This window comes from Thamnophis elegans, chromosome 4, assembly GCF_009769535.1.
Source record: "Thamnophis elegans isolate rThaEle1 chromosome 4, rThaEle1.pri, whole genome shotgun sequence".
NCBI lineage: Eukaryota > Metazoa > Chordata > Lepidosauria > Squamata > Colubridae > Thamnophis > Thamnophis elegans.
This window is the reverse complement of record NC_045544.1, coordinates 118,743,476-118,771,403: the sequence shown is the minus strand read 5'-3', so window position 1 is coordinate 118,771,403 and position 27,928 is coordinate 118,743,476. Positions and strand designations below refer to the sequence as shown.

Below are 27,928 nucleotides of genomic sequence, written 5' to 3'. Positions count from 1 at the left end.
TCGTATCTAAACATGGTTTTGTTTAAACTCTGCAGGATCTGGGTCGGTCACCGGGACTAGAGGCTTAATCTTCCGCTAGAGAGAAGTCCCCTGTGGACGGCCTCCAGCATGAATCCGAGAGCTTGGGAAACGAAACCTCTGGTCGGGGTGATCGACCCAGATTGGATCCTGCAACATTATCCTGGGAAAACGTATATTCACTTTCATTCGAATTTAAATTGTTTCGATGTATTAGCCCGTTGTGGTTTGTTCATACCCTCCAGACCCAGAAAGCTCAGTGGATGGTTGATTGATATTTCACGAGAAGAGTCCTCCACTCCTCTGCTCGCCACAGAATACCTTATGCCACCAGACTTGAAATTTTGGGCTTACGACAATTTAGGTCTTCGCCGTCTTTTGTCTGATCTAGGTGTAGTACATAAAATTATCTGCTACAATGTCCTACCTGTCGATGACTACTTCAGCTTCAACCACAACAACACAGGAGCTCACAATAGATACACTTATGGTAAACCGCTCCAAACTTGATTGCAGAAAATACTTCAGCAACACAGTGATCAATGCCTGGAATGCTCTACCTGACTGTGGTTTCATCCCCAAACCCCAAAAACTTTAACCTTAGACCTCACCCCATTCCTAAGAAGTCTTTAAGGGGCGTGCATAAACGCACCAGCCTGCCTACCATCCCTGTCCTAATGTTCCCTTGTATTTGTAGTCATTTCGTGTATTCATAATCATGTCTATACTTATATTTGTTATCTCATTCATGCTTGAAGAAAACAAACAAACAAACAAACAAAATGTCTTTAAAACCATTGATGAAAGAAATGTCCTTCTGGGTTCCGCTCCAAGTGGGGAAAAAGACACTGGAGACATGGAGGCTGCTTGGAAAGATGATTTATTGGTGGACAGGACTACATGGCTTGAGTCCTGAACAGAAAAGGTGATTACATGCTTCAATGTTGGTGGAGAAATGAGCAGGGCTGACTGAGATGCTGAGTCCCTGGTTTTATGCCCTCTCTGGCCTTTGATCTTGAGCTTGTATTCTGACTGATTGTCAGACTCCCATGGGCCCATGCAGGGGCAACTCTCTAGGCTGCGTTTTGAATCCAGGTTTGGTGGTGTTCTCAGATGCCATGTGGCAGTTGGGTAAAGGGCCAATATTATCATGCCTTAATCCCATCCCCTGGAGCTGAAGGGGAGAACTCTTTATTATGTAAAGTGGACTAGCTTGGCCGCCTTAATGGCCCATTGACAAAGTGGGGATGGGCAGAAAGCTACAGGGAGCTATTCTGTCTTTTAAAACATGTTTCTTCCTTTTCACAGCCAGAGAAATATTCCCCCTTTTCAATATTTCCTAGGATATTTCATTTTTCTGAGAGAGAGCTGGGTGATAACTTCCTACACCATCCATGGCTCAATGTCTCTCTCTCCCCCCCCCCCCCCTATTCTAACGCTAAGCCTTTAGGATCCGTGTTATTTAAATGCATGGATTTTCCACTCTCCTCTCAAACTCTCCGATACACTCGATTCTGGAGACGGAAGAGGCTTCTTTATTTCTTGATGAAAAACACGCACGCTTTGGAGGGAGAGAGTTTTGCAGCGATCACCGGCGCCGGAGGGAGAACTTTCTCTTCAGCCACGGAGAGGTTAATGTCCTCTTCCCAGCATGCCGGGGGTGGAAGGTGCAAAATGGCTGCGCCTGCGAGCTCGTGGGGCGAGTGATGGGGCTGCTGGGGAACGACCCCCGCTCCGATCCCGATAGAACCAGATAAACATCGTTCGGTAGGGTCGGCAATTGCTGCTTGGGAAGGAAGACATGGGTAAGTCCTCGGAGGCGAAAAACCTTACTTAATTGTGCTTAGATGCGGTTTATTCTCCAGAAAGCATGCAAAGGTGGGGTTTTTTTTTGACAAGCGACGGTTTCTTAAACCTTCAGCGTATTTTACGCACACGGAAGTCCTGGAGCTAGCTGAAGATACAGGATCTAAAAAGTTGTATAATTTCCGTAAAAAACAAACACGGTTCAGTTGGAAGCTGGGTTGGGCAAGGGCAGCGGTCGAAAGTTTGCTGGGAAAATAAATAGGACGATTTTGCAAGGTTTACTTAAACATGACCTGACATTTAAGAAAAAGCACTTAGTGACACTTACCCACAAGTATTCATTCGTGATTGCATAGACCTTACACTCCCCATCTCAAAATGTATTTGCTCTTCCTTGATTAGTAAATATTCATTTATAAAAGTTATAGTTTTCTTATTCGTGTAATGGTTCTGATGATTGCTTACAAAAGTACAGTAAAAATAATAGTACAAGTGTAACTAAAAGTATAAAACACAAGAAAACCAAACAAGTATGGTCAAACTTAAGTACATTATGGCAGAGCTTGCTTGATCTCTAGTGGCACTTTATTTCATATTTATGTATTCAATTTATATGTCTGCCTATCTCAAATATATAAAAAATATAATAAAGCAATTAGCACAGCATGAATCCTATCCCCACAAAAGCTGAATTAATTGTTGATGTCAAATATCTAGCAGGGCTCACAATGGATGCTATGATAATTACTTAGGAAACAAAAATGAAAAACTCAAGCCAGATCTTTTGTATGTGCATTTGACATCAGTACTCATAAAAATAATGTGGTTTTGACAAAGCTGCAATCATCGTGCTGCTTTTGATCCCACTGAGGACATAACTTACAGATGATAATGATGGTGGGAAAATATCTGGAAATAGTAATTGATTGCAAATGGAGTATGAGCAAGCAACATGATGTTGCTGACAAGGCACCTGCAATTTTAGGACTGCATCAACAGAAACATAATTTCTAAATCATAGTAAATAATTGTTCCACTCTTTTCTGCTTTGGTCAGATCACTGCTCTAAATACCATAAAGGCTGTGGGTATCACACTTTGAGAAGGATTCAGAGAACTTTGAGCAGGTTCAGAGAAAGTCAAGAAAGATGATCAGGAGACTAGAAATTAAGTCCTGTAAAGAAAGGTTGAAGGAATGGCAATTGATGTTTTACTAACGTATCTGAGATGCTTTAATTTTGGCTCCTGAGTTGAACAGCTTGTTGGATTTGATGTCCTTAATGGTCCCTGCCAAACAGTACAGTTCTAAGATTATACAATGATAGTGCCACTTTTAATTTGGTCTGAAGCATGTTTACCAGAGAACAAATTTCCAATTTATCCTGATATCTGGCTTTTATAAATAGTAACATTTTGTTCTGTTGTGTTTCAGATACTCCTGCAGACACCTGGGACAATCTCCATGCTCACTTAACTTTCCTGTGGTTGAACCGATTTTACCTCTATTCATGTGCAGCTTTTGGAATCAGCCTTTGGTTTTGCTTCCAGTTCCTCAACAAAGCCAAAGAGCAGGTAATGTTATTCTCATTATGTCTAATATTTTCAGTTCTGGTAACTTCAACCTCGATGGAAAGATGATGGAATCTCTGTGGTTGCAGCTTCCTGAGTGCTCAAGCAGTTGAGAGACTAAGAAACATTCAATAGCAATGTTACATAATATCCAGAAGTATTTGCATCCCAAAGGGGGCAAATTCTTCCCATCAAAAATGTACTACTATCTTCTGCAGGTTTATTCAGAAATTAAACCCATTGAGGCAAACTACACAAGTATAGTTGTAGTTTCTTGTTTTTTTCTCCAGGGAATGAAATATATTTATAGAATTGTGTATATATATTATCTGGTACATAGAACATCTGGAATGACATGATTTTGGCAAACATAGAGCCAGGATTAGGGTAAAATACAAATGTTCTGAGGATATTTAATAAGGACAAATTGATATGTTGTCCTCTCGGTATTAGTGGATGATATTTCTTGCCTGGCTACTTAATTTCTCTTGTTCAGGTACAGGATGTATTCCTCTGTAAGAGAAAACTTTCTTAGACAATTCTGTTTTTTTAACTTGTATGTCATCTTCATTGAGGCGTAAATTACTATTTTATGGCACCAGGAAAAAAGAGATAAAGTTTATTTCTGGGATTCTGTTGTTTAAATATTTCCTTTGTAGAACAAAAATCGCCTTGCAAAATTAAACCTTCCTAAAATCACAGCTGCTGAAAAAGAACAGCAAGATCCAAGCCTTCAGAAAGTCCATGTAGCTGGAGTGAAGGTATTCTATGGTTCCCAGACTGGAACAGCAAAGGTAAATAGTTCATTAATCCAGCAAGAGGTGAATTAATTTATCCTGCAGCCATGTCTTTTTTCTCCTTTCATTGAGTAGAGTTAGTTGACCATTTTCAGAAGAAAAAAAGCACACTCAGAGATATTTTTGGTAATTCCTATCTTCAGAGTTTGGCCCTTTTTTATCCTAATTTGAGTCCTGAAAATCTGTTACTTATAAAGAAATAATTTGAATATGAAATTGTTTTGGGGTGTAATAAACTGGTAGTGATAGTGAACAAAAGACATAAGAAAGGGGATTTAAATGCTGTCCAATGTTTCCTTAAGTGGTGCATAGTTATACTCAAAAACTGGATCAAAATTAAAGGCTTCTTGGCTGCTACATCCATAATTCCTGCCTTGAAGTTTCAAGTGTCATGTAGCATTTCCGGTATTAGATTTGCAGTACAGAGATTACAGTTAAAATTCTCATTCAACACTAACACTGTCCAGATAATTTTCAGCCAATAACTCTTTTTTTCATCCAAGCTCACTGGGATTGTAATTGAGGAATAATGTGCCCTTTTGGGCATTTGTAGCAGTTGTCCTGTATCAGATCAGAGAACAGTATCCTCAACTTCAGCAAACCAGCATGGTGATGCACAGAGTTTTCAAGTTCCTGTCGGAGAGCCACATTTCTATCTCTCTCTAGCAAGAGGACAAGGGCTACAGTATAAGATTGATAAGCAAAAGTGTGTGTGGCTGATCATAGATAGTATAGAGAGTAATGGAATCTGAGGATTGGGGAGAGATTGGTGTTTTGTTTTCATTGCGGTAAGCCTATTTTTAGAGGGTACATTGTACTCTTAGAATTTTTCCATTTGGAAGACATTATTGTTGATTTTTTTATAAGGAATTGCAACCAAAGATTTGAGAGGTTGTGTGTGGCAGGTTGCCCATCTCTGCTTTTGTGAGCTCCCACTCCAAGTCCTTCTGAGTCCTATTCAGAGTGGAGATTTTTCCTGCCAGTTTAGATACATTAATGTTTGTGTACGGGCATCTTCCAATCACAAGAGTTGCTGGCATCCTTCCATTTCAGCGTTTTCCCACTGCCAAATACTGGAAGCAGCCTCTAAGGTTTTTGTCGTCTGGGGTTTCTCCTGATGTCTGCAGTTCTTAAATAATGGTGGGGATTATGTGTGAGACCAAGCTGCTGTTTCAGTGCTAAACCTTAGCATCTCCCTGCCTTGCACCCAAGAATCTTTGAAAAATAGCAAGTGATAAAACTGAAGCAATTTCTTCTTCATAGATCAGTCAAAGCATCACCTAGTGTGGCTTTCTTGTATGAAACAGATCTTCACTGGGTTTTTTTTTCTTTCTTTCTCTCTAGCGGTTTGCACTGGTACTTACTGAAGCTGTTGCCTCCATTAATTTGCCAGCAGAAATTATTAACATGGAAGATTACGATCCGGATGACTCTCTCATAGATGAGGTTTGTACTTCATCTCTTCTAGCTGGAATGTCATTTGTGGGTCCTCATGGTTTGATGGCTCCTGCTTTAAGAGCAAGTAAAAACTGTGGCCAGGAGAGCTGTGGGAGGTGCATCACCTGAGGTCTTGCTTGGAGCTGGATGAACTGAGGATGGTTGTTTATGCCTTTATAATCTTTTGATTTGTTCATTTTCAAGTCAATTTTGACTCCTGGCAATTTCCTGGACAAGTCCATGCAGTTTTTTTGGCAATTTTTTCAGAAATGGTTTCCATTGCTTTCTGCTTAAGGTTGAAAAAAAAAGACCACCCAAAGTTATCGCGCTGAGTTTGTGCCTAAGGCAGTATTACAATTCTGAATCTCTTAATTTTTAGCCCAGTGCCTTTAACCAAACTGAGACTCTCTATTAGATTACTGCAATTTGCTCTATGTGAGGCTGCCTTGAAACCACACCAAAATTTCATGTGATCCAGAAGGCATCGGCATACACATTCAGTTACATTATTGGTATATTACACCTCTGTTCTGGGAGCTGTATCATTACCAGTGGATTTCCAGGTACAATTTAAAGTGCTAGTCACTAAAGCTTTATATGAATCTGAGCTTGGGGACTGTTTTTCCATATTAGTTTCTGTCCATACTAGCTGGACATCAAGGGAAGCCTGTTAAGAATTCCCATTTCCCAAGAAACATCATGATGGGCAATAGTGACATTTTCTTTAGCAGTACCCTACCTTTGGTATAACATGGCCCCAAAACAACAATTACCTCCAGCCTTATGGTTTTCCAGATACAGGAGAAAAAAAATAGCTCTTCTAAAGGACCTTTTTGATTAACTGTATACAGTAGAGCCATTTTCCATAGTTCTATAAATGCATCCTTTTATTTCTAGTTGCTGTTTTAATTTTATTCTAAACCTGTATTCTGTTTTTAACTATGTACCGTATTTTTTGGAGTATAAGAGCCACCTTTTTCCTCCCCCGCAAAAAGGGTGAAAATCTGGGTGCGTCTTATACACCGAATAAAGCATTTTTGGCCTCCCGAAAACCCTGTCCTGTTTTTTGCAAAAATGGGCGCGCAGAATGTTTGGGAGGCCTGCAAAGTGCTCCTGGGGGCTGGGGAGGGGAAAAATGAGCCCGTTTTTCATAAAAACGGGAGTTTTTTTGCCCTCCCAAGCCCCCAGGACCACTCTGCAGTCCTTCCAAACTCTCTGCACGCCCTGTTTTTTGCTCATTTTTTGCCCTTCCCAGGAGCACTCTACAGCCTCCCACACCCTCTACACGACCCGCTTTTGCGAAAAAGGGGGCTGTTTTTCTCCTCCCAATCCCCTCCCCCCCAAAGCATTGCATTTTTGCTCCCCCCAGCCTCCAGGAGCACTTTGCAGGCTTCTCAAACTCTTTGCATTCCCCCTTTTCACAAAAAATGGGGCATGCAGACAGTTTGGGAGGCTTACAGAGTGCTCCTGGGGGCCAGGGAGGGCATAAACTTATTTTTAAAAAATTACCTCTTCAAAATCTTGGTGCTTCTTATACTCTGGTGCATTTTATAGTCCGAAAAATACGGTAAATTGCCTAAAGTATGGTTGATTTCAGATGGACAGATTAGACAGTGACAGATGACAGAATCAATGTCCTAATGGTTAACAGCAATATCAAAATAACATTTTAATTGTTTGATTATGTCATCAAGTAAGTATCAACTCTTAGTGACCCGATAGACTTTCTTCAGAATGGTTTGTCTTCCATCAAAAGAGAATAATATTCCAAATAGTGATGTTATTTGGGAGAATTTGAGGAGAAAAAGGCTACAAACATCTCCTTTGCATGAAAAATACCATACTAATAATATATTGAACAGTTAATAGTTTGATATCCTTGAGTGGCATGCAGAATCTGAGAAGGAATGGAGTGAGAAGAATTCTTTTCATCTGAGTTCAAAGATGAGTTATTTTGAATGAAATTTTGGCATTTCTTTTTTTACTATGAACAGTAAAGAACTGTGGTTGATTTAAATGTTATGACAGACAAAAATACCTGTTTTCCTTTAACTGTTCAGATAAGCAGCCAGAATATCTGCGTGTTTTTAGTTGCCACTTACACTGATGGCAAACCAACGGAGAATGCAGCCTGGTTCTGCAAGTGGCTGGAAGAGACGGCCAATGACTTCAGAGTTGGCAAAGCATATCTGAAGGGCTTGCGATACGCTGTCTTCGGTTTGGGAAATTCAGTGTATGCTGACCACTTCAACACTGTGAGTACCGCTTTCCTTTTTAAAAAAAAAAATCCCACATCTCTGCATGTTATAGATACAGTTTGTTCTCAAGTTACAAGCACTGTTGATCTCAGAATTGTAGTTGTAAGTCATTGTGGTCATAAGTCAAACACTATAGGACCAGTGTCAATTTTGTAGAAATGGTTGTAAAGTAAACCAGGTGATATTTTAATATCTTTTCAACAAGTGAAAATATAATCGGTTATATGGAATCAGTAGAAAGTCATGAAATACAATAGTGGAGCATGAACATTATTTTCACTTTAAAGAACTTCTGGTGAATTTGCAAGTTAGAGGGATAGCTGAAAAAAAATTAGGCGGTCAGAAGGGTATTTTTTCTTCACTACTCCGTCACTCTGACTGAGATGTCCAATAGTGACTGTCTTACGTGCTGGAATCTCTAGCATGTATACATTGTTGAAGCAGCAACGTCTACGCTGGCTTGGGCATGTCGTGAGAATGGCCGATGGTTGGATTCCAAAAGATCTACATGGAGAATTAGTGAAGGGAAAGCGCCTCAGAGGTAGACCACAGTTGCGATATAAGGATATCTGCAAGAGGGATCTAAAGGCCTTGGGAATGGACATAAACAGCTGGGGAACCTTGACCTCTGATCGTTCAGCTTGGAAGCTAAAGACGCAGCATGGCATTCTCCAATTCGAAGAGACACTTATTCGGCAGGCTGAGGCAAAGAGGCAGTCCCAGAACCAGCAAAATTTGGGGACTGGGCAGGGGACAGAATGTATCTGCCCTCAGTGTGGAAGGGATTGCCACTCCTGAATTGGCCTTTTTAGCCGTACCAGATGCTGCTTTAAGACCTCTTTCCAGAGAACGATACCATAGTCTTTTGAGACTGAAGGATGCCAGTGAATGAATTACACGTTGGATTAATAGCATCTTTACATTTAAGAGATAGAAAAATGTGTGTATTCTCTTTTATTCTCTAGTACAGTGATGGCTAACCTTTTACGTCACCATGTGCTGACCTGCATGCAGGAAATGGCATGCAAAACCATCCCGCCTGGACCGCACGGCCTCACTGGCCTTCGCGCATGCAGTAGTGCCAAAACCTGGAAGAGTAGCATTCCGGTGCACATGCAGGGCCGGCACCAAAACTTCCGATTTCTGGCGGTGCTCCCGTGTGCGCGAAGGCCAACTGACCAGTGTATGTGTGTGCACAGGAACGCGGAAGAGAAGCCAGCAAGGCCTCACATCTTGCGTGGGATGGTTCTGGGTGCCACTTCTGGCACGCATGCCATAGATTTGCCACCATGGCTCTAGTAATTACTTCCTCTAATATCTTTCCCAAGTTTGCTATATACCGTATTTTTCGGGGTATAAGACAAACCTTTTTCCCTCAAAAAAGAGGCAGAAAATCTGGGAGCGTCTTATACACTGAGTACAGCATTTTTTGCCTCCTGAAATTCCGCCCCTTCACCAAAATGTCCATACATAGCCTTTCGGAGCTTTCAGAGTGCTCCTGTGGGCTGGGGAGGGCAGAAATGAGTGAAAAAAGTTCCGTTTTTTGCCCCCTCAACCTCCAGCAGCACTCTATAAGCTTCCTAAAGGTTACCCATGCCCTTTTTTTGACAAAAATGGACCCATTTTCACAAAAAAATGGACCTTTTTTTGCTCGTTTTTGCCCCCTTCCCCCACCACCCAGGAGCACTCTACAAGCCTCCTAAGGGCTATTCATGCCCTTTTTGAGAAAAAAATGGACCTGTTTTTGCAAAAAAATGGGCCGTTTTTGGGAGGTTTGCAGAGTGCAAAAATGTTTTAAAAATTTTTTCCTCTTCAAAACCTTGTTGCGTCTTATACTCCGGTGCGTCTTATACTCTGAAAAATACGGTAATATGAAGGCTCTTGTGGGTTTAGAGACAAAAGCGTTGATGGAAGTGATACAATGGGAAGAAAAAAGGAGGTGGGACAGACTCTTTTGAATTTGGAACTTTTCAAATATGCCCATTAAATCGTTCACCTGTTATGATCCAAACATTGCCTCTCTGCCTCTTGTTTCCTCTGCAGGTGAGCAGGAACCTTGACAAGTGGCTGTGGATGCTGGGTGCTCGACGCATTCTGTCATGTGCTCTAGGGGACAGCAATGTGGTGAAGAGCCAGCATGGAAGCATTGAGGCTGATTTTGAGGCTTGGAAGGCCAAGTTGCTCACGAGGCTTCAAGCTCTTGCCAAAGGGGACCAGAAGGCCTGTAGTGGGAGATGCAAAAAAGGGCAATGTAGATCCAAATCAAAAGGGAGCCAAGAAGCAAAAGAACAAGAGACCTCAAAACATGGGGGGAAAGAAGTAAGTGGAGAGGACTGGTAGAACTCTATGATTTTGGCTCTCTTGCTTGTTTTGTGTGATGAACCTTATCTATATGTGCCTATATGTATTACAGAACAATCTAGGATCTTTTTTACCCTTCTTTTGAGCTGCATGCATAGTTCCATAACTCTGAGAATTTTCTCCACCTTTTTTTTTGCTGTTCACACCTCCTCCATTTATCTTCTTCATTCACTTGTTCCAATAATTCTATTTCATATTCTTTCCTCATTTTTTTTTGCTGCTGTAGAATCAAACTCATTCTTGGCTCAGTGATTCAGTGACTCAGTGGCTAAGACACTGAACTTGTCAATCAGAAAGTTCAGCAGATCGAATCCCTAGTGCCGCCTAATGGAGTGAGTTCCCGTTACTTGTCCCAGCTTTTGCCAACCTAGCAGTTCGAAAGCATGTAAAAAATGCAAGTAGAAAAATAGAAACCACCCTTGGTGGGAAGGAAACAGTGCCTCTGTGCGCCTTCGGCATTTAGTCATGCTGGCCACATGACCATTGAGATGTCTTTGGACAGTGCTGGCTCTTTGGCTTTGAAACGGAGATGAACACCGCCCCCTAGAGTCGGGAACAACGAGCGCATATGTGCGAGGGGAACCTTTACCTTTAGAATCAAACATCCTAAAAAGGATTGTTTAGGTGCTGATTCCAATCCTGCTCAATATAGGGATCTTGCTGAAAGAGTCTCTAACAGTTTTCTGATATTCTTCTTACTCATTTTACCATCCTTCAGTCTCTCTCCATGTCTTTGTTCCTGTCCCAGTGTCAGCGATTTCTTTACTGCTAGACACTCTATGTTTTTCCTGCCAGTCATATTGATAGTTTGCTTCACTCAAGAAATTGTTCTGTAGCTGGAACCTTTGTAAATGTTTCATTGTAGCTGGGTTTACTACATGCTACAGACTTTGCATGCTAAATCAGAATTGGTTAGGCTCCTATTCATACTAATACAGAAATCATTGTTTACCAACCATTACGATTGATTCGTGCAGTTTTCTAAGCCAAAAATCAAACAAAGCACACTAAACCTTTAAGATCCTTCAAATATTTTTTTAATTTTCTGAGTTTTATAGGTGTAACCCATGGAAAAAGTAGATTTTGAGTTTGTCTCTTCCAGGGCTATGTCTTTATGAGTTGTATTATGCTGGTTATTGCTACACAGACTTCTGACCACTTTCTGGAGAAAGCATCAAAGTGTGTCAGTGCTGGACATAAGGACAACTCAGTTGATAACTCATTAACTAGAGAATGGAAACTTGTGCTTTTTTGTTCCTTGTTTTGCATGTCAGGAGGAAGAGTTCTTTGAAACCACAAGTGAGGAGGAATCAGATACAGAGAATGGTAGAGGTGAAGATAAGGTTGTGGATGTTGAAGATTTGGGCAAAGTGATGGGCCAAATGAAGAAATCTCAGGTAAGGAGAATTTTGCCCTTGATCCAAAGATCTTTCTGCTTGCACATGTGTTTCTTGACTTAACAATCATTCAGTCACCATTCAAAGTTACAACAGTGTGGAATGAATGATAGTTATGACTGGTCCTCAGAGCTCCACATGAGTGTGATCTGGGTGCTTGGCAACCAGCTTGCAATTACAGCCAGTTACAGTGTCCTGTAATCATGTGATTGCCATTGCAACCTTCCCTGCTGGCTTCCCCAGAAAGTCAATGAGGAAGCCGGCAGGAAAGTTTGGAAGTTGCTGGATGAAGTTGTACACCTTCTCCCAGCTCCTTTGTTCTTGCACTATACAGGCCATTTGCCCAAGCCTCGTCAGGCCTCCTTTGCACCCTCTCCCACCCTTCCCATGCTACCCATACATTCTCTCCATCGCTCTCTCACAACATCTTGCACCCCTTCATGCCCTCCCCAAACTGGCAGCAGTCACTTGCCTTTTGGCTTGTTTGTAACCCACTTGAGTTTGCAACTTCCTACTGCCTTCCCCGTTGACTTGGTTGTGGGAACTTGGCAGGAAGTTGTCTTGCCTAATGATAATGGGATTTGGTTAACAAAGGCCACTGGGACTGCAGGAATTTCCATTGCTAAGCAGTAGGGTTATGCTTTACAATCCATTGCTTAGCAACTGAACTTACAGTTGCTTTTTGTAAATTGAGAACTACTTGTATTTCTAGGATGTCCCTATTGTTGCGCTGCTAACTCCTGGCAGCGATAGCAGTAGAAGTCACACTTCTTTCTGCCACTGAATGTCTCAGTTGCTAGTACAATCTTAATTGTCAGCCAGTCCATTGTAAAAATGCCATCCTATGAAGCTGGCCAAAGCTGTAGCAGTTCCATAGCATTTTAATGCAAGGATTTCTCCACCTGTGAAGAACGAAGCAGAACAGATCAGTTCCTTTTTTTAAAAAAATGTTGTTCTTGCACAGAAAGACCATCAGATTAACGGAGAGGTTCCCATTGGAGTTGGAACTCAACATGGCAGAGGGGAGGATGAGAGAAGAGAGATGATCACCCCTGCTCTTCGAGACGCACTCACAAAGCAAGGTGATGGAGTTGCAGTGCAGGGGCAACCTATGTTGATTGTCATTATAATTAGTGTATTTACTGTAGCTATTATTGGTGTTTTAAATGCACTCAATCAATTTTATTTACAGCTAAAAGGCCCCAGCCAAGAGATGCGATGGCTCAGTGGCTTAAGACACTGAGCTTGTCAATCAGAAAGGTCGGCAGTTCGGTGGTTTGAATCCCTAGTGCCGAGTAACGGAGTGAGCTCCTGTTACTTGTCCCAGCTTCTGCCAACATAGCAGTTCAAAAGCATGTAAAAATGCAAGTAGAAAAATAGGGACCACTTTGTTGGGAAGGTAACAGTGCTCTGTGCGTCTTCGGTGTTTAGTCATGCTGGCCACATGACGACAACGACATCTTTGGACAGCACTGGCTCTTTGGCTTTGAAATGGAGATGAGCACCGCCCCCTAGAGTCGGGAACCACTAGCATGTGTGCGAGAGGAACCTTTACCTTTACCTTAAAAGGCCTGAGACAAGTTATATAATCATAATCTAAACTTGGCATTAGATCAAATGGCTATAACAAGTAGAATATTTAAAAACATTACACAATAGATTTAAGACGCCAGCTCATTTAAAAGCCTTTTTTTTTGTAATCATAGTTAAATATCTAGCTCTTTCTGCTGGGATGCTTAGGATTTTCATTTGCAAATGAAAATTTGCATATTCAGAAGAATCTCTTCCTGGTTTAGATTTTAAAATAGCACAAATAACTTCCTTCCAAACTTATAAAATTTACAACGCAACAAAATACAATCCACTCGTTTAGAGTTCCATTAAGGGACAAAATATCTTGAGAGATGGGATTTTTAAAAAATCTACCATATAACATACTTGATGACAACCCATTTAACCTGGTTTTCAAAAAGGCTATTCTGTGTTCAAATATTTAGGGAGTTGGAATGTATCATTCCCAATGTTGCAGGTGAACACAATTTAAATGTTTTAGATTATTGTTAGCCACTCGAGATGTATGTTGAAATGGGTGGCCACGTAAGTCTTTTTAAAGATTTGACAGATAGACTCTAATGTAATCGGGGAAAGGGGCATAACATTTGCAGCCATATTTCCTAAAGAAATGTCTTTGAATATTAGTAGCTTGGGTTGGGATGTTGTTCGTTTGAGCTCCTAGTTTGGCGATTTGGCTGCAAATGTTTCTTCCTCATTCGAGGAGACATCTTTAGTGCGCTTGGGATTGTGCGTATCTGGGGGAGCACTGAAATCAGACCAGGACTGATTTAACTATTTAAGTGCCAGGGCTCCCCCAGACAAGCACAATCCAAAGCGCACTGAAGATGTTTCTTTGATTGTGGACGAAATGTTTGCAACCAAATCGCCAAGCTCGATCGAACTCAAACCAGCAATATTATATTTCATAATATTGTCCAGACTTCTCTTCAAGCTAGCGTTTATTTCTTTATATGTTATGTTCAGAAATTGAGCAGCTACAGGAACACAAGCTTGGATATTGCAAGAATTTTGGGAATTGGTATAGTGATGTAGTTAGAGCTTCTTATAAGGAAACCTGAGGCTCGGGCTCCCACTTTCTATGAAGCTTATTGAATAACTTCGATTCTGAGACTGTTCTTCAGTGGGTAACCCCAACTGGCGTGACAAACTTCTGCATATAATTAGGGAGCAGATCCCATACTCATTTGGACTGAGGATGTTACCTAGTAAGATAAAGACTCTGAGCTTGTTGTCTACAAGCAAACCAGAAGCTCAGACACTATAAAGGCCTCCACTGTTGAACCCTGAGCTACATATGTCCTATTGGAACTCTTCTTTTTCCTGGCCTATTTTGCAGGGCTACTGTGAGGATAAAATGGTTGGGAGAACCATATAGGTCAGTGGTGGCGAACCTTTCTCGCCTCGGGTACCAAATCATGTGCGCGTGCTGTCGCACACGCTCACGTGCCCACCCCGATAATTTAATACCCCCCGTGCCGTGCTCCCTGCACATGCACACATGGAAACCGCCACCACCTGCTTCCCCGCACATGACTTTCTTGGAGTCTGGGGAGGGCAAAAATGGCCGCCCTGGAGGCCCTCCGAAGGCCGGAAACGGCCCATTTTTCAACTCTCAGTGGGCCTGGTCCATTTTTCACCCTTCCCAGGCTCCAGAGGCTTTCTAGCAGCCTGGGGAGGGCGAAAACGGCCTCACCTGCTCCCCTGGAGGCCCGAAATGGCCCATTTTCCAACTTCCGGTTTACGGGAACCTCCGGAGGGAGAAAAATGGCTCAACAGGCAACCCAGAAGTCCATTCCCGAACTTCCGGTTTGAGTGTTGGGCCGTTTTTCGCAGTGCTTCTCAACTTTGCAAACTTTAAGATGTGTGGATTTCCAGAATTCCCCAGCCAGCATCAACACATTTTAAAATTGCCAAGGTTAAGAAACACTGCTTTATTGTAAGAGGAGTCAGTTGGAGACAGAGCAATTAAATGGCTAGGTTTATATTCTTTTGTTTGTTTTGCATGTTCATTTTTGTCTTCAAGTCAGTCTTGACTCTTGACAATTATTTAGTTAAGCCCTGCAGTGTTCTTGGCAGCCCGCTTGGAAGTAATTGCTTTTTCCTTCTTCCTAGGGCCAAGAGTGACTGATGATCCAAGGTTACTTACTTGATTTTGTGCCTAAGGCTGGATTAGAATTCACTCCCCTTTCTAACCCAATGCCTTCACCTTTACTGGTACATCAAAATGGCTCTCTTATATATCATGCTAAGCCATAATTTACTTGACCGTAGTTTATTGAATAAGGCATGCACTGAGACATAAATCATGCTTTTCACAGTATTGAAAGCAATATAATCACATAAAATAGTCAAAACCAAATAAAGCACCTTGTGCTTTACACTGTTCTTAGAATTCAGATACTTACTGGAGCTGACTTTGAACAAAAGTGTTTGCTTGTATTAAAGTGCTTATATTTGATAGCCCACAAGGATCTTTATGACCATTTCTTTCTCCTAGGCGCTGCTTGGAGAGTCCAAGCATGGGTTAACTTGAGCTTGCTGCCCAAGGACTGAGTTTAAAGATTGTGTAGCCACGCCTCCTGCTCCCTTTAGAGGCCAGTTTAAAAAACTCAGTCGCCCTAAAAGGACGCAATTGGGGAGCTCCAGTCCTTGAGCAGCAGGTTGGACTCTCCAAACAGAGCAGAATAGTGTAGCCTTTTATTAATTTTGTATGGAAGTTAGAATAGGTCTTCTAGTTGTAGTTTCAAAGTTTCTCCAACCCCCTCTCTTTTTTTCCCCCATTCAGGTTATAGATTAATTGGGAGCCATTCTGGAGTGAAGCTTTGCCGTTGGACAAAGGTGCTGCTTTTCGAATCAATTTTTAAATTTATTTATTGGTAGAATTTATTGGCCACCCTCTTACCATAGGGCCGTGATGGCGAACCTATGGCACACGTGTCTCGCAAGCCATATTTGGTGGCACGCCAGCCGTCAGACCTGGCACGCATAGACATGCCGGCCAGCTGATTTTTCGCCCTCCCTAGGCTTCAGGAAAGCCTCCGGAGGCTGCGGGGAGGGGGCAAACAATGGCCCCAAAGGGGCAAACCGGAAGTTCATTCCCAAACTTCCGGTTGGCCTGTGGGGACTGTCTCCCCCCTCCCGGCCTCAGGAAAGCCTCCGGAGGCTGGGGATGGGTGAAAAAACGGCCCCAATAGCCCACCGGAAGTTCTGAAACAATCTGTTTCCGGCTTCCGGAGGGCTTCTGGGGGACCGGGGGTGGCCGTTTTTACTCTCCTCAGGCTTCAGGAAAGCCTCTGGAGCCTGGTTAGAGGGTCACGCATGCATGCGTGCGAGGGTGGCGGGGTTGTGTGCACATGCACAAGTGGGTGGGGAGATTGAGTGGGCGCACACAATTTTGACACACCATAAGAAAAAGTTTCGCCATCACTGCGATAGGGTAACTCTGGGCAGCTTATAGTCATCAAAATGTATCTATACATATACAGTTAAAACATAAATAATTAAACTGAAAACCTAAAGGATCTGTTATTACTAAATCAACCACCTCTACTCTGCTGCTCTCCACCACCACCCTACCGGGGCCCCAAGCCAACTGCCAGAACCAAGTTTTTAGGCCCTTACAAAAGAATAGAAGAGTTGGGTCCAATCTCACATGTGGGGGGGGGGGAGATGTTCCAGAGCAGGGGGCCTCCAACTTTGGTAACTTTAAGATTTCTGGGAGTTGAAGTCCACAAGTCTTAAAGTTGTCAAGGTTGGAGACCCCTGTTCCAGAGGGCAGGAGCAGCAGCAGCAGAGAAGGCCCCTCCTGGACCCCACCAGCCAGAATAATTGGGCTGACGGGACCTGCAGCATGCCTTCTCTGCCGGCATGAGGGGATGGGCCAATCCCAGTGGGGTGAGATGGTCCCTCAAGTAAACAGTTATGATGGCGATAACCAATAGCAACTAATACAGTGGTTCTCACCTTCCTAATGCCGCGACCTTTTAATAAAGTTCTCATGTTGTGGTGACCCCCAACCATAAAATTATTGTCCCCTCTCTTCCCCCCTTCTTCTCTCTCTTCTCCTCCCTCTTCAAGTCCTATTTGCAGTCAAGAGTCTCATTACTCTTCTCCTCCCTCTTACCCTCTCTCCTACTCTGATTCCCTCTCTTACTTCCTCTGCTTTACCCTTCTTCTTTCCCTCCTTTCTTCCTCCCCTTCTTTCCCTCTTTCCCCTCCTCTCTCTTCTCTTCTTCTCTCTCCTCTTACTTCCCTCCTTTGCTTCCTCTGCTTTACCCTTTCTTCCTTTCCTCCTCCTTTTTCCTCCCTTCTTCCCCTCTCTTTCCTCCCCTTCTCCTCTCTCCTCCTCTTACCCTTTCTCCTACTCTTGATTCCTCTCCTTTACTCCCTCTGCTTTACCCTTTCTTCCTTTCCATCCTCAACTTTCCTCCTTTCCGTTGTTGTCCTGCCTATTTACTTTATCTTATGGGTTCTCGGGGTGGCATTTCAGGAAACCCAACTTATATTTTCATACATATCATTTTCTCTGTTACATTTTATTTTTAATAATAATTCCACTTGTATTTTAAATTGTTTAGTTGCATTGCATTATTTTTTTTTGCTCTTTTCCTTTGTGCATAGGTTTATGGTACTTTTAGCAAGCAGGTTTTCATTGTGTGAATGGGGCCAATTCGGCTCCTGAGCTTGCTCTTGATGACAGGTCTGGTTGTGGATTTAGATATAGTAAAGTACCTGTCAGCGGCATGGAAAACAGCCGTGCACACACCCCGCACAATTACAGCCCGGAGCAGGACCTAAGCCTCTTCCTCCCTCACAGGAAACACTTTCCCTCCATTACGAAGTCTCCGAGGTTAATGGTACAGGGTGTGCGTGCGCACCTATGGGTTTACGGTGTGGAGCCACGACGATGCTCTGCGCGGCCACTCTGGAGCCCATCCGCGGGGATGTTCAAGGAACGTGAGGTGGAGTCTAAACTTCAGATTCAAGCCGCCTTGGCCTGGATGCTGCCTTTGCCGCCCCGGCCGCCGGTCCTGTCCTGCTGGCTAAACTGAGCTCGTAGGCTTTTTGGCTCCAGGAAAGGCTGGCAGGGGAGGACAGGCCCCGCCCATCCAATCCTTCTATCCTGAGGAATTCCACTCGGGACGAGCATAGCTTCATGTAGCTTAAGCCTCTGTTTAAAAAATCCCATTTAAGGGCAACTTTTTAATCTGTGTTAAAATAGATTGCTCGCACGAATTAACCGCTACGTGCTCCCACGCCTGGTTGTAACGATTCTAAGAAAGAAAGAAAGAAAGGAAGGAAGGAAGGAAGAAAGAAAGAAAGAAAGAAAGAAAGAAAGAAAGAGGAGGAATGGAAAGAAAGAAAAAGAAAAAAAAGAAAGAAAAGGGAGGGAGGGAGGAATGGAAGGAAAAAGAAAAAGAAAGAAAGAAAAGAAAAGGGAGGGAGGGAGGAATGGGAGGAAAAAGAAAAAGAAAGAAAAAGAAAAAAGAAAGAAAGAAAGAAAGAAAAGGGAGGGAGGGGGAATGGAAGGAAAGAAAGAAAGAAAGAAAGAAAGAAAGAAAGAAAGAAGAAAATGGAGGGAGGAATGGAAAGAAAGAAAAAGAAAGAAAACTGGATGGGTGGGTGGGGGGAACATAATGTAAAAAAAAGTAAACTTAATAAAGTGAAACTCATGTAAACCACAAATAGCTGCTGGAGGAGGCAGAGAGGGCGTTTTAATCCTGGAAAATCCCAGCCTGGCTGATCTTCTCCCAAACCAAGATTGGCAGATTAATCACTGTGCTTTAATATGTTCAATTTGTAATAATGAAAATACATCCTGCATATCAGATATTACATTACAATTCATAACAGTAGCAAAATTACAGTTACAAGTGAGCAACGAAAATAATTTTATGGTTGGGGGTCACCACAACATGAGGAACTGTATTAAAGGGTCGCGGCATTGGGAAAGTTGAGAACCACTGATTTAGTGCAATATAAAAAATGCAAATTATTTTTCTCGCGGACCACCAGTGAGTGACTGCTGGTATAAGGTAAATGCTTGTAGTAGCAGCACCTTCTTGAGGCTACCGTTATTTATTTTGTTGTTGTTCACATTTGTCTGATAGTCGATGCTTCGTGGGAGAGGAGGCTGTTACAAGCACACCTTTTACGGCATTGAAAGCCCACCGCTGTATGGAGACCACACCAAGCTTGGCTTGTGCTAATAAATGTGTCTTCTGTTGGAGGTAAAGATCTGGGACTGAATTTTTCTTTAGCAAAAATGTTCAAATGTTTGGCCTCCAAGTCAGTGTAGAAATCTGATGATTGCCCGGACAAGTCCCTGCCGTTTTTTTGGCAAGATTTTGGAAGTGGATTGCCATTGCTTGCTTCCTAGGGCTGAGGGAGCTTGACTGGACCAACATCACCCAATTGGCTTCCCATGCTTAAGGCAGGAATACAAGTCACAATCTCCCGGTTTCTAGCTTGATGCCTTAACCACTACACAAGGATTGCTCTCTGGGATTATTCTACAAGAGACAATGATCAAAAAAGTGCTTGCTTTAATTTTTGAACCAGGGATGTCAAACTCAATTTCATTGAGGGCCGTATCAGCATTGTGTTTGACCTTGGGGGGACCAGCGTGGGCATGGCCCGGATGGGCATGGCCAGCTTGACATTCTTATTGGGCAATTGTGGTGGGCCCAAGAACTCTGCCAGTGAAAACAGGCTCCCGAGCATCATTTTCAGCTGCGACAACTTCCTGCAACCCTCTGCCAGTGAAAACAGAGCGCAAGAGGATAGAATGTGGCCCTCCTGAGCTCCGTTTTCCCTGGCAGACACACCGTGTTTCCGGTCCTTTTGCGTTTTCCAGGGTGACCCTGCAGGCCAAAGCTAAGCACTCCGCAGGCTGGATCTGGCCCCTGGGCCTTGAGTTTAACATCCCTATCATAAACTGTCAGATTAATCTCAGGTGCATAGCATTATTTCTTAATTATACAGTTTTATTTTTCAGACACCACACAAATCCTGTTGGCACAGAGTGGCGATGGAAGATGGACCAGCCAGAGATGATCTTGCAGGAGGCCATTGAGAACCATCAGAATTTGATCAAGCAGTTTAAAGGTAGGTGAGGAACATACTGTATATGTATGATCTTTTTAAAAAGACATTGAATCGTGAATATAGAAATCTCTTAACACTTGAGGGAAGAGAGCCTCTTTTAAGAATGCTTCCGTTATGTCACAGCTTCCAAGTTTTTCATCCTAGGTATATATGATTAAATTGGACCCTAAGCTGTTTTATTTCTGGAAATTATAGTTGCCACACATCTGGAGAATATAATAGCAGCCCATTTGGAGAACATCAGACAGAAAGATACTGTAATAAGAAGAAAACATAAGCTTTTGCTGTTCTTCTTAGTCAAAAGAATCTTGAATGAATGTTAGTTGGGTAAGAAGATTGTTTACGGAAGCTGTTCTGGAAAGAGGAGAAACATTGCTTTAGACTGCCCGGAATTTCCATTGCATATCATGAAGGTCGTAAGTCAAGGTACCCATACGACTGATCCAATTTTACAATGTTTTGCAGCAGTGTAAAGCGAGGGCCATGATCATTAAGCAAACATTGTACCCATTAAACAAACCCATTGCTCTCAATGGGCGGTCTTTTAGGAAACCAGAAGTAGAAACCAATTTCTAAAAAAAAATTGTAAATCATGGTGATATGACTGGCCCTGAATTGATCCTCTCTGCTGCAAACTATTCTCACCAGCCTGGTTGGAAATGACTTCATTCTGTTTTTAGGAGTCCCCGGCGTGAGAGATGACCGCTTCAGAGAAGGGATGGAGGCCAAGCATTGTGCACTGTCTCTTGTTGGGGAGCCAATCATGTATCCCCAGATCAACCAGTTTCTGAAGCTGCTGCACCATCGCAACATTTCAAGTTTTTTGGTTACAAATGCACAGTTTCCAGAGGAAATTAGGTGATAATCCTAAAATGTTGTACTTCTTCCTTCCCATTTGTTGGTGCTGCAAACAGATGGGATAGCCATTTTTCTGAAATCATATCAGGTTTCCTGCCTGAGGAGGGGGTTGGACTAGAACAGACCTCCAAGGTCCCTTCCAACTGTTATTCTGTTACTTCAGCCTACAATTGGGATAATGTGCTGAGGGATTCATTGTGAAAAGTAGGCAGGCCAGAAATACAGTAATGGCTGTAGCTTGGACAATAATTGACTTTGAGTGAACTTGAAATTAAATCAATTCAATACAGTTGATATGATTATTTCCTTAATTAATAATTTCACCCATCTGTCTCTCTGAAAATTGATAGTCATGTTTGGAGAGACTGAGGAGCGCAATAGGGATTTTGGAAAGTACACATGGACTCAAGATTTATGTGTTTAATTTAGTCTCTATCATGCTAGATGCAAAGTTAGATAAGAACTGCTTTCTATATCCACACTATCCCATTTTGGACCTCAGTGTCACACATGTTCTTAGAAGTAATCTGGAATCCAGAGCAGCTGCCATCCAAGATATATTGAGTTCTAACTTCTTTTTCCTAAAAAACCTTAATAGCAGCATTCCACAATTTCACAGCTTTCACTGTTGCCTCACACACAGGAATCTCCAGCCTGTCACACAGCTGTATGTCAGTGTGGATGCCAGCACCAAAGACAGTCTGAAGAAGATTGATCGACCTCTCTTTAAAGACTTTTGGAGGCGGTTTCTAGATAGCTTGCAAGCCTTAGCTGAAAAGGTATGGCATTCAACTTATGATTGGTTCCCCCTTGGCACTTGAAAATAATTGTGGATCTTTTATATCAGTGATGCCTAACCTTTTTGCCATCGTGTGCCAAAAGCGGGAGGAGTGGGAGGGGTCGTGCACACATGTGTGCCCTGCCCTCTCCCCCTGCTTTTGGCGCACGATAGCACGGTGAACCCGTTTTTCGTCCTCCCCAGGCTCCAGAGACTTTCTAGGAGCCCAGGGAGGGTGGAAACGGCCTCCTCCCACGCCCCATCCCCGCACAGGCCCTCCGAAGGCTGGGAACAACCTCTTTTCCGACTTCTGGGTGGCCTGTAGGGCTGTTTTTCGCCCTCTGGAGGTTTCAGGGAAGCCTCCGGAGGCAAAAAAACGGCTGAAAAAGAAGGCCGAAATCAGATGGCTGCGCTGGAGCTGACAACACTTCGCATGCCCTCAGAAATGGCTCCGCATGCCACCTGTGGCACACATGCCATAGGTTTGCCATCACGATTTTATATGATTTATAACATCATCCAAAACTTTATGAATTACATTCTTTGAGTCAAAAGTTCAGATTACAGTGAATTGTCATAGCTAAGATAAATCTTTCTTCAGTGCTCTTTTCAGTTGAAAACTAAATGCTAAATTCGGCACCAGTTATGTCATTTCGGTCTCACACTGTGCATCCAGATGTACAGTCCTGCTCATATCCTTTTATTTGTATTACTATTACATGTTGCCATTGAAAACTGCTCTCTCCCAACTTTTTTTTAGCATCAGCGCACCGTATACAGGTTAACCCTGGTGAAGCTTGGAATGTGGAGGAGCTGAAAGCTTATTCAGACTTGGTGTTTCTTGGGAAGCCGGATTTCATAGAGGTTAAGGTGAGCGTTGATTGTTAGGGTGGGCTCTTCTTGCCTCACCACGCTCGACCTTTTGTGTGAGTTTGTGGTTTTTCAGGCAAATGTTTTATGTATGAGAAATGGCAAATTTGACTGGGCCTGGTTCCAGCTACTTCCACAAACAATTTTAGAGGCACATTTGCGGTTCATGTCTATACCTTGCCCCCTTATTCTACATTCTGTGTGAGTTGAAGCTTTGCTGGCTGGGTAATTCTGGGAGTTGAAGCTTTGATGGCTGGGTAATTCTGGGAGTTGAAGCTTTGCAGGCTGCGGAATTCCTGGGAGTTGAAGCTTTGCTGGCTGCGGAATTCTGGGAGTTGAAGCTTTGCTGGCTGCGGAATTCTGGAGTTGAAGCTTTGCTGGCTGCGGAATTCTGGGAGTTGAAGCTTTGCTGGCTGCGGAATTCTGGGAGTTGAAGCTTTGCTGGCTGCGGAATTCTGGGAGTTGAAGCTTTGCAGGCTGCGGAATTCTGGGAGTTGAAGCTTTGCTGGCTGCGGAATTCTGGGAGTTGAAGCTTTGCTGGCTGCGGAATTCTGGGAGTTGAAGCTTTGCTGGCTGCGGAATTCTGGGAGTTGAAGCTTTGCTGGCTGGGTAATTCTGGGAGTTGAAGCTTTGCTGGCTGGGTAATTCTGGGAGTTGAAGCTTTGCTGGCTGGGTAATTCTGGGAGTTGAAGCTGCTGGCTGGGTAATTCTGGGAGTTGAAGTTTTGCTGGCTGCGGAATTCTGGGAGTTGAAGCTTTGCTGGCTGTGGAATTCTGGGAGTTGAAGCTTTGCTGGCTGGGTAATTCTGGGAGTTGAAGCTTTGCTGGCTGGGTAATTCTGGGAGTTGAAGCTGCTGGCTGGGTAATTCTGGGAGTTGAAGCTTTGCTGGCTGGGTAATTCTGGGAGTTGAAGCTTTGCTGGCTGTGGAATTCTGGGAGTTGAAGCTTTGCTGAAAGCTGAGTTGAAGAAACTTTTTTCTTACTTATCTCTTCAAAATCTTGGTGCATCTTATACACCGGTGCGTCTTACAGTCAGAAAAAATATGGTAATTTGAAACGTTACTCCATTAGGGCTTCCTAGCTCTATGCCAATACATTCTATTGAACAAAAAAATCCAAAAATTGAATGTGAGAGAAGTCTAGGGGGTCTACTCTTAAATAAATGTTTCTTCAACAGGGCGTGACGTACTGTGGGGAAAGTTCAGCCAGCAGCCTCACCATGGCCAACGTCCCTTGGCATGAAGAAGTGAAGCGCTTTGTGCAGGAGCTGGTTGACCTCCTCCCAGACTATGAAATTGCCAGCGAACACGAGCACTCCAACTGCCTCCTCATTGCCCACAAGAAGGTAATTCTAAGCCTCTTTGGGTTTTTTTCCCGAAACTTCTGGTTAGGAAGATTGAAATATGTATTATTGGCATTGTAGACTCTTTTTTTCCGTGACCTGACAAATGCGCGCTCGACTAAAGCGCGCCGACTAAAACATGTCGCCAAAGCCGTAACATCATCAACGCATCCACAACAGCGCGCCGACAGAAACGCGATTTAAGTTAAGGTAAGGGTTAGGTTCAGGGTTAATTTTAGGGTTAGGGTTAGGTTTAGGGTTAGGTTTACAGTGCGCTTCTGTCGGCGCGCTGTTGTCGGCGCGCTTCATCGCTCATTCTTCGGCGCTGTTTAGAATTCGCAGTTTTGTCACTGCGGTTTAGTCGGACGCACTTTTGTTGGTCACCCTTTTGTCGGCAAACCCTTTTTTTCAGCTCAACCAATAGTCTTTGGCTTATAACTACAGGCAAGTCCTGGACTTACGACAGTTCGTTTAGTGACTATTCAAAGTTATGGCACTGAAAAAAAAGTGACTTAGGATCATTTTTCACAGTTACGACTTTTGCAGTGTTCCACATGATCATATATATCACGTGTGTCAAACTCGTGGCATCATGTTGCCGTCATGTGACGTATCACTACATTTCCCCCCTTTGCGGAGCTGGGGTGGGCGTGGCCTGTGCATGGCGCATCCGGCCTGCGGGCTGCCAGTTTGACACCTCTGATATATATGATCAAAATCGAGATGTTTAGCAACTGGTTCACACTTAGGAGCGTTGCTGTGTCCCAAGATCACGTGATCTCCTTTTGAAATCTTCTAACAAGCGAAGTCAACGGGGCAAGCCAGAATCACTTAACAACTAGGTTACTAACTTATCAACTGCAGTGATCCACTTAGCAATGGTGGCAAGAAAGGTTGTAAAATGGGGTAAAATTCACCTAACAAATGTTTCACTTTAACAACAGAAATTTTGGGGCTCAGTTGTGGCCCTAACTAAAGGACTCTCTGTATTTGTTTAGCGACCATTCAAAGTTACAATGCCACTAAAAAAAAGTAACTTATGACCAGTCCTTGCCCTTCATGACCACTGTAGCATCCCCATGATCATGTGATTAAAATTAGGATTCTTGACAACCGGCATGTATTTACAATGTTTGCAGCATCCTTGGGTCATTTGATCATCATTTACAATCTTCCTGGGCAGCTTTCAACAACCACAGTCAATGGGGGGAAGCCAGAATCACTTAACAAAACATGGTTCACTTAATTGACTTCAACTATTTGTTTAACTGTGGCAAGAAAGATCATAAATTCAGGTATGGCTCACTTAACAATTGCCTTGCTTAGCGATGGAAAATCTGACCTCAACTGTGGTCATTAATCGAGGACTACCTGTAATGTTCTTGAAGCTGCTTTATGACAATTATAAACCATTAAAAACCAACATTTTTAAAATAAGGGTGCCAATATTTTTGAGCCAAAGGCCTCTTCTTGATTCAGGCCATGTGATTTGTTGCTGTAAATGGTTGCCATGGCTTTGCCAGTTTGCCAAAGGCTGCCCTGTTTAGTGGGTGCCAATCTCAAAATATCCATTTAACAGAAGGAAATTCTGGTAAGATGGTTCCATATTATTCTTTCTAGTCCTGCAGGATACTTTCTCTATCAGTTCAGCTTTTCCATTTTTTGTCTGGGCAAACAACATATTTGTAAGTGCCAGCATTTTTTTTTAGTGTAAGGAGGCCTGTCAGGTCTGTGATTAATTGCTATTGGAAAATCTAAATCCAAAGTTAAATTGAGGCAAAGAGCCTAGATAATGGTGTCACAGTGACATCTATGGATACTGTGAGGGAGTCCAGCATTCAAGTCACAATAAATTTAACAACGGGACATGCAAAAGTGAGGTAAAAGAGCCATCAAAATAATAGGCACGTTATGGATACTCAAAATCGGAAATCTAATCCAACCAAGGAAAAATGACATCATGCTCCTGTTCTCCAAATGAGAAGAGATGCCCAGCCTTTTGGGCCACTTCTGGAAGTTCTTTGAGGACAATCCATGACAATCAAAAATCTCTGCTTGGTGGAGCAGGCTGTACTCAATAAATTGTAACATCTGAGCGGAGAGCAGGGTTAGGGAACTTGTATATAACTGAGATGCAAAATACTGATCTATGGCAGTAAAAAAAGGTTAGCTTTGATATTAGGATGTCCAAGTGGAGTGAAGGGGGAGAGATTGATGCCTGTGGAGATTCTCAGTCATCCAGGTCATGGCTGTCCCAAAGGTGTTTTTTAAGAAGCAATTGGACTTTGTTTTTCCTTGAAGATGTTTTCACTTCTCATCCAAGAAGCTTAAGCTTCAACTGAACTGAAGGACCTTCTTGGATAAGAAGTGAAACATTTTCAAAGGAAACCAAAGTCCAATTGCCTTTTGAAAAAGCACTTTTGGGGGAGATTGACTCAGTCGAAATCTTAGTACTCATAGCAGTGGTGGGTTTCAATTTTTTTAGAACCTCTTCCGTAGGTGTGGCCTGCTTTGTGGGAGTGGCTTGCCAGCCATGTGACCAGCTGGGAGTGGCTTGCCAGCCATGTGACCGAGTGGGAGTGGCTTGGCAGTCATGTGACTGGGTGGATGTGGCCAACTTGTTAAGTGGTGAAACTCACTTAACAACGCTTTTGCTTAGCAACCAAAATGTTCGCTCAGAAACTCTGGCATTTGAAGCATGCAAGTCTTAAAGCTGTCAAGTGACAAGACCCTTGCACCCCTAACCCTTTAGAAAAAAAAACCCCAGGGGTGTTCAAACTTGACAGCTTTAAGACTTGTGGACTTCAGCTCCCAGAATTCCTCCTATGGCTCTTCATCTTGATGATGTGCGGACGGGCGGGGGGAGGGAGCTGAAACCGGTTCTAAACGGCACTGTAGATTTGTGGAACTTCTTCTATAGAAGAGGTTAGAACTTGCAGGAACCCACCCCTGACTCATACATTGTTTTAAGGTTGTGTATCATACCAAAGATACCTTCAATAAACTTGGCTAGAAATCATACATCAAACTAAAGAAAGATTTGTTTAATTATGGTTTTTTTGAAGAAAAAAAAATGGCCGGGCTCATATAGCACACTAATCCAAACAAGAAACAAGATTATTTTTTCAGTACAGCTTTCTCACTCTTTCTGTCTTCCAGATGGATTTGAGCTCCTAGAATTCTTAGCAATAGTCATGCTAGCTAGGGAATTCTGGGGATTGAAATCTCTACATAGGGAGAGTAACCAGCTTGGAGAAAACTGTGTGTTTTCTCCAAGTGTGTTTTTTCACAGTTTTGTCCGAATCAGTATCTTATAGTAAACATCTTTAGAGTAAGCCTTCTTTTTAAAAACAAAAACAAAAAAACCCCCACACCTCTATTATCATGATCAACTGTCTGCTTTTTTTTTCCAGTTCAAAATCGGAGGGAAATGGCACACCTGGATTGATTATGATCGCTTTCAAGAACTGGTCCATGAATATGAACAGAGTGGAGGAATTAAAACATTCACTTCTGCTGACTATGTAGCACTGACTCCTCCTTGGGCAGTGTTTGGAGCTAAGGAAAGAGGCTTTGACCCAATGGACACAAGATTTCAACGAAAAAACAAAATAAAGGACATCTCCGGATGCTGACAATTTTAACCCGTTTTAGACCATTTTTAAGCTAGAGCTAGGATACAATCAGAGTGTTTGGTTTGTATACTTAATGTCAGAAAGTGTTGCATAAACCTTGAGACTTCTATTTCTCTTGGGGA

At 42.8% G+C, this 27,928-nt stretch overlaps 1 protein-coding gene across 1 annotated transcript; it reads left to right on the top strand.

Moving 5' to 3' along the window:
• Positions 1-1,488: 1,488 nt before the first annotated feature.
• On the top strand, positions 1,489-27,928 carry LOC116507841 (S-adenosyl-L-methionine-dependent tRNA 4-demethylwyosine synthase TYW1-like). Its single transcript, XM_032216182.1, is given in 18 exon segments — positions 1,489-1,823; positions 3,256-3,395; positions 4,052-4,186; positions 5,534-5,635; positions 7,687-7,881; positions 9,928-10,203; positions 11,520-11,642; positions 12,607-12,724; positions 16,003-16,055; positions 19,328-19,384; positions 19,386-19,447; positions 20,215-20,324; positions 21,005-21,182; positions 21,826-21,961; positions 22,721-22,754; positions 22,757-22,830; positions 24,007-24,174; positions 27,585-27,928. Coding segments are annotated over 18 exon segments (2,187 nt in total). The 5' UTR covers positions 1,489-1,819; the 3' UTR covers positions 27,807-27,928.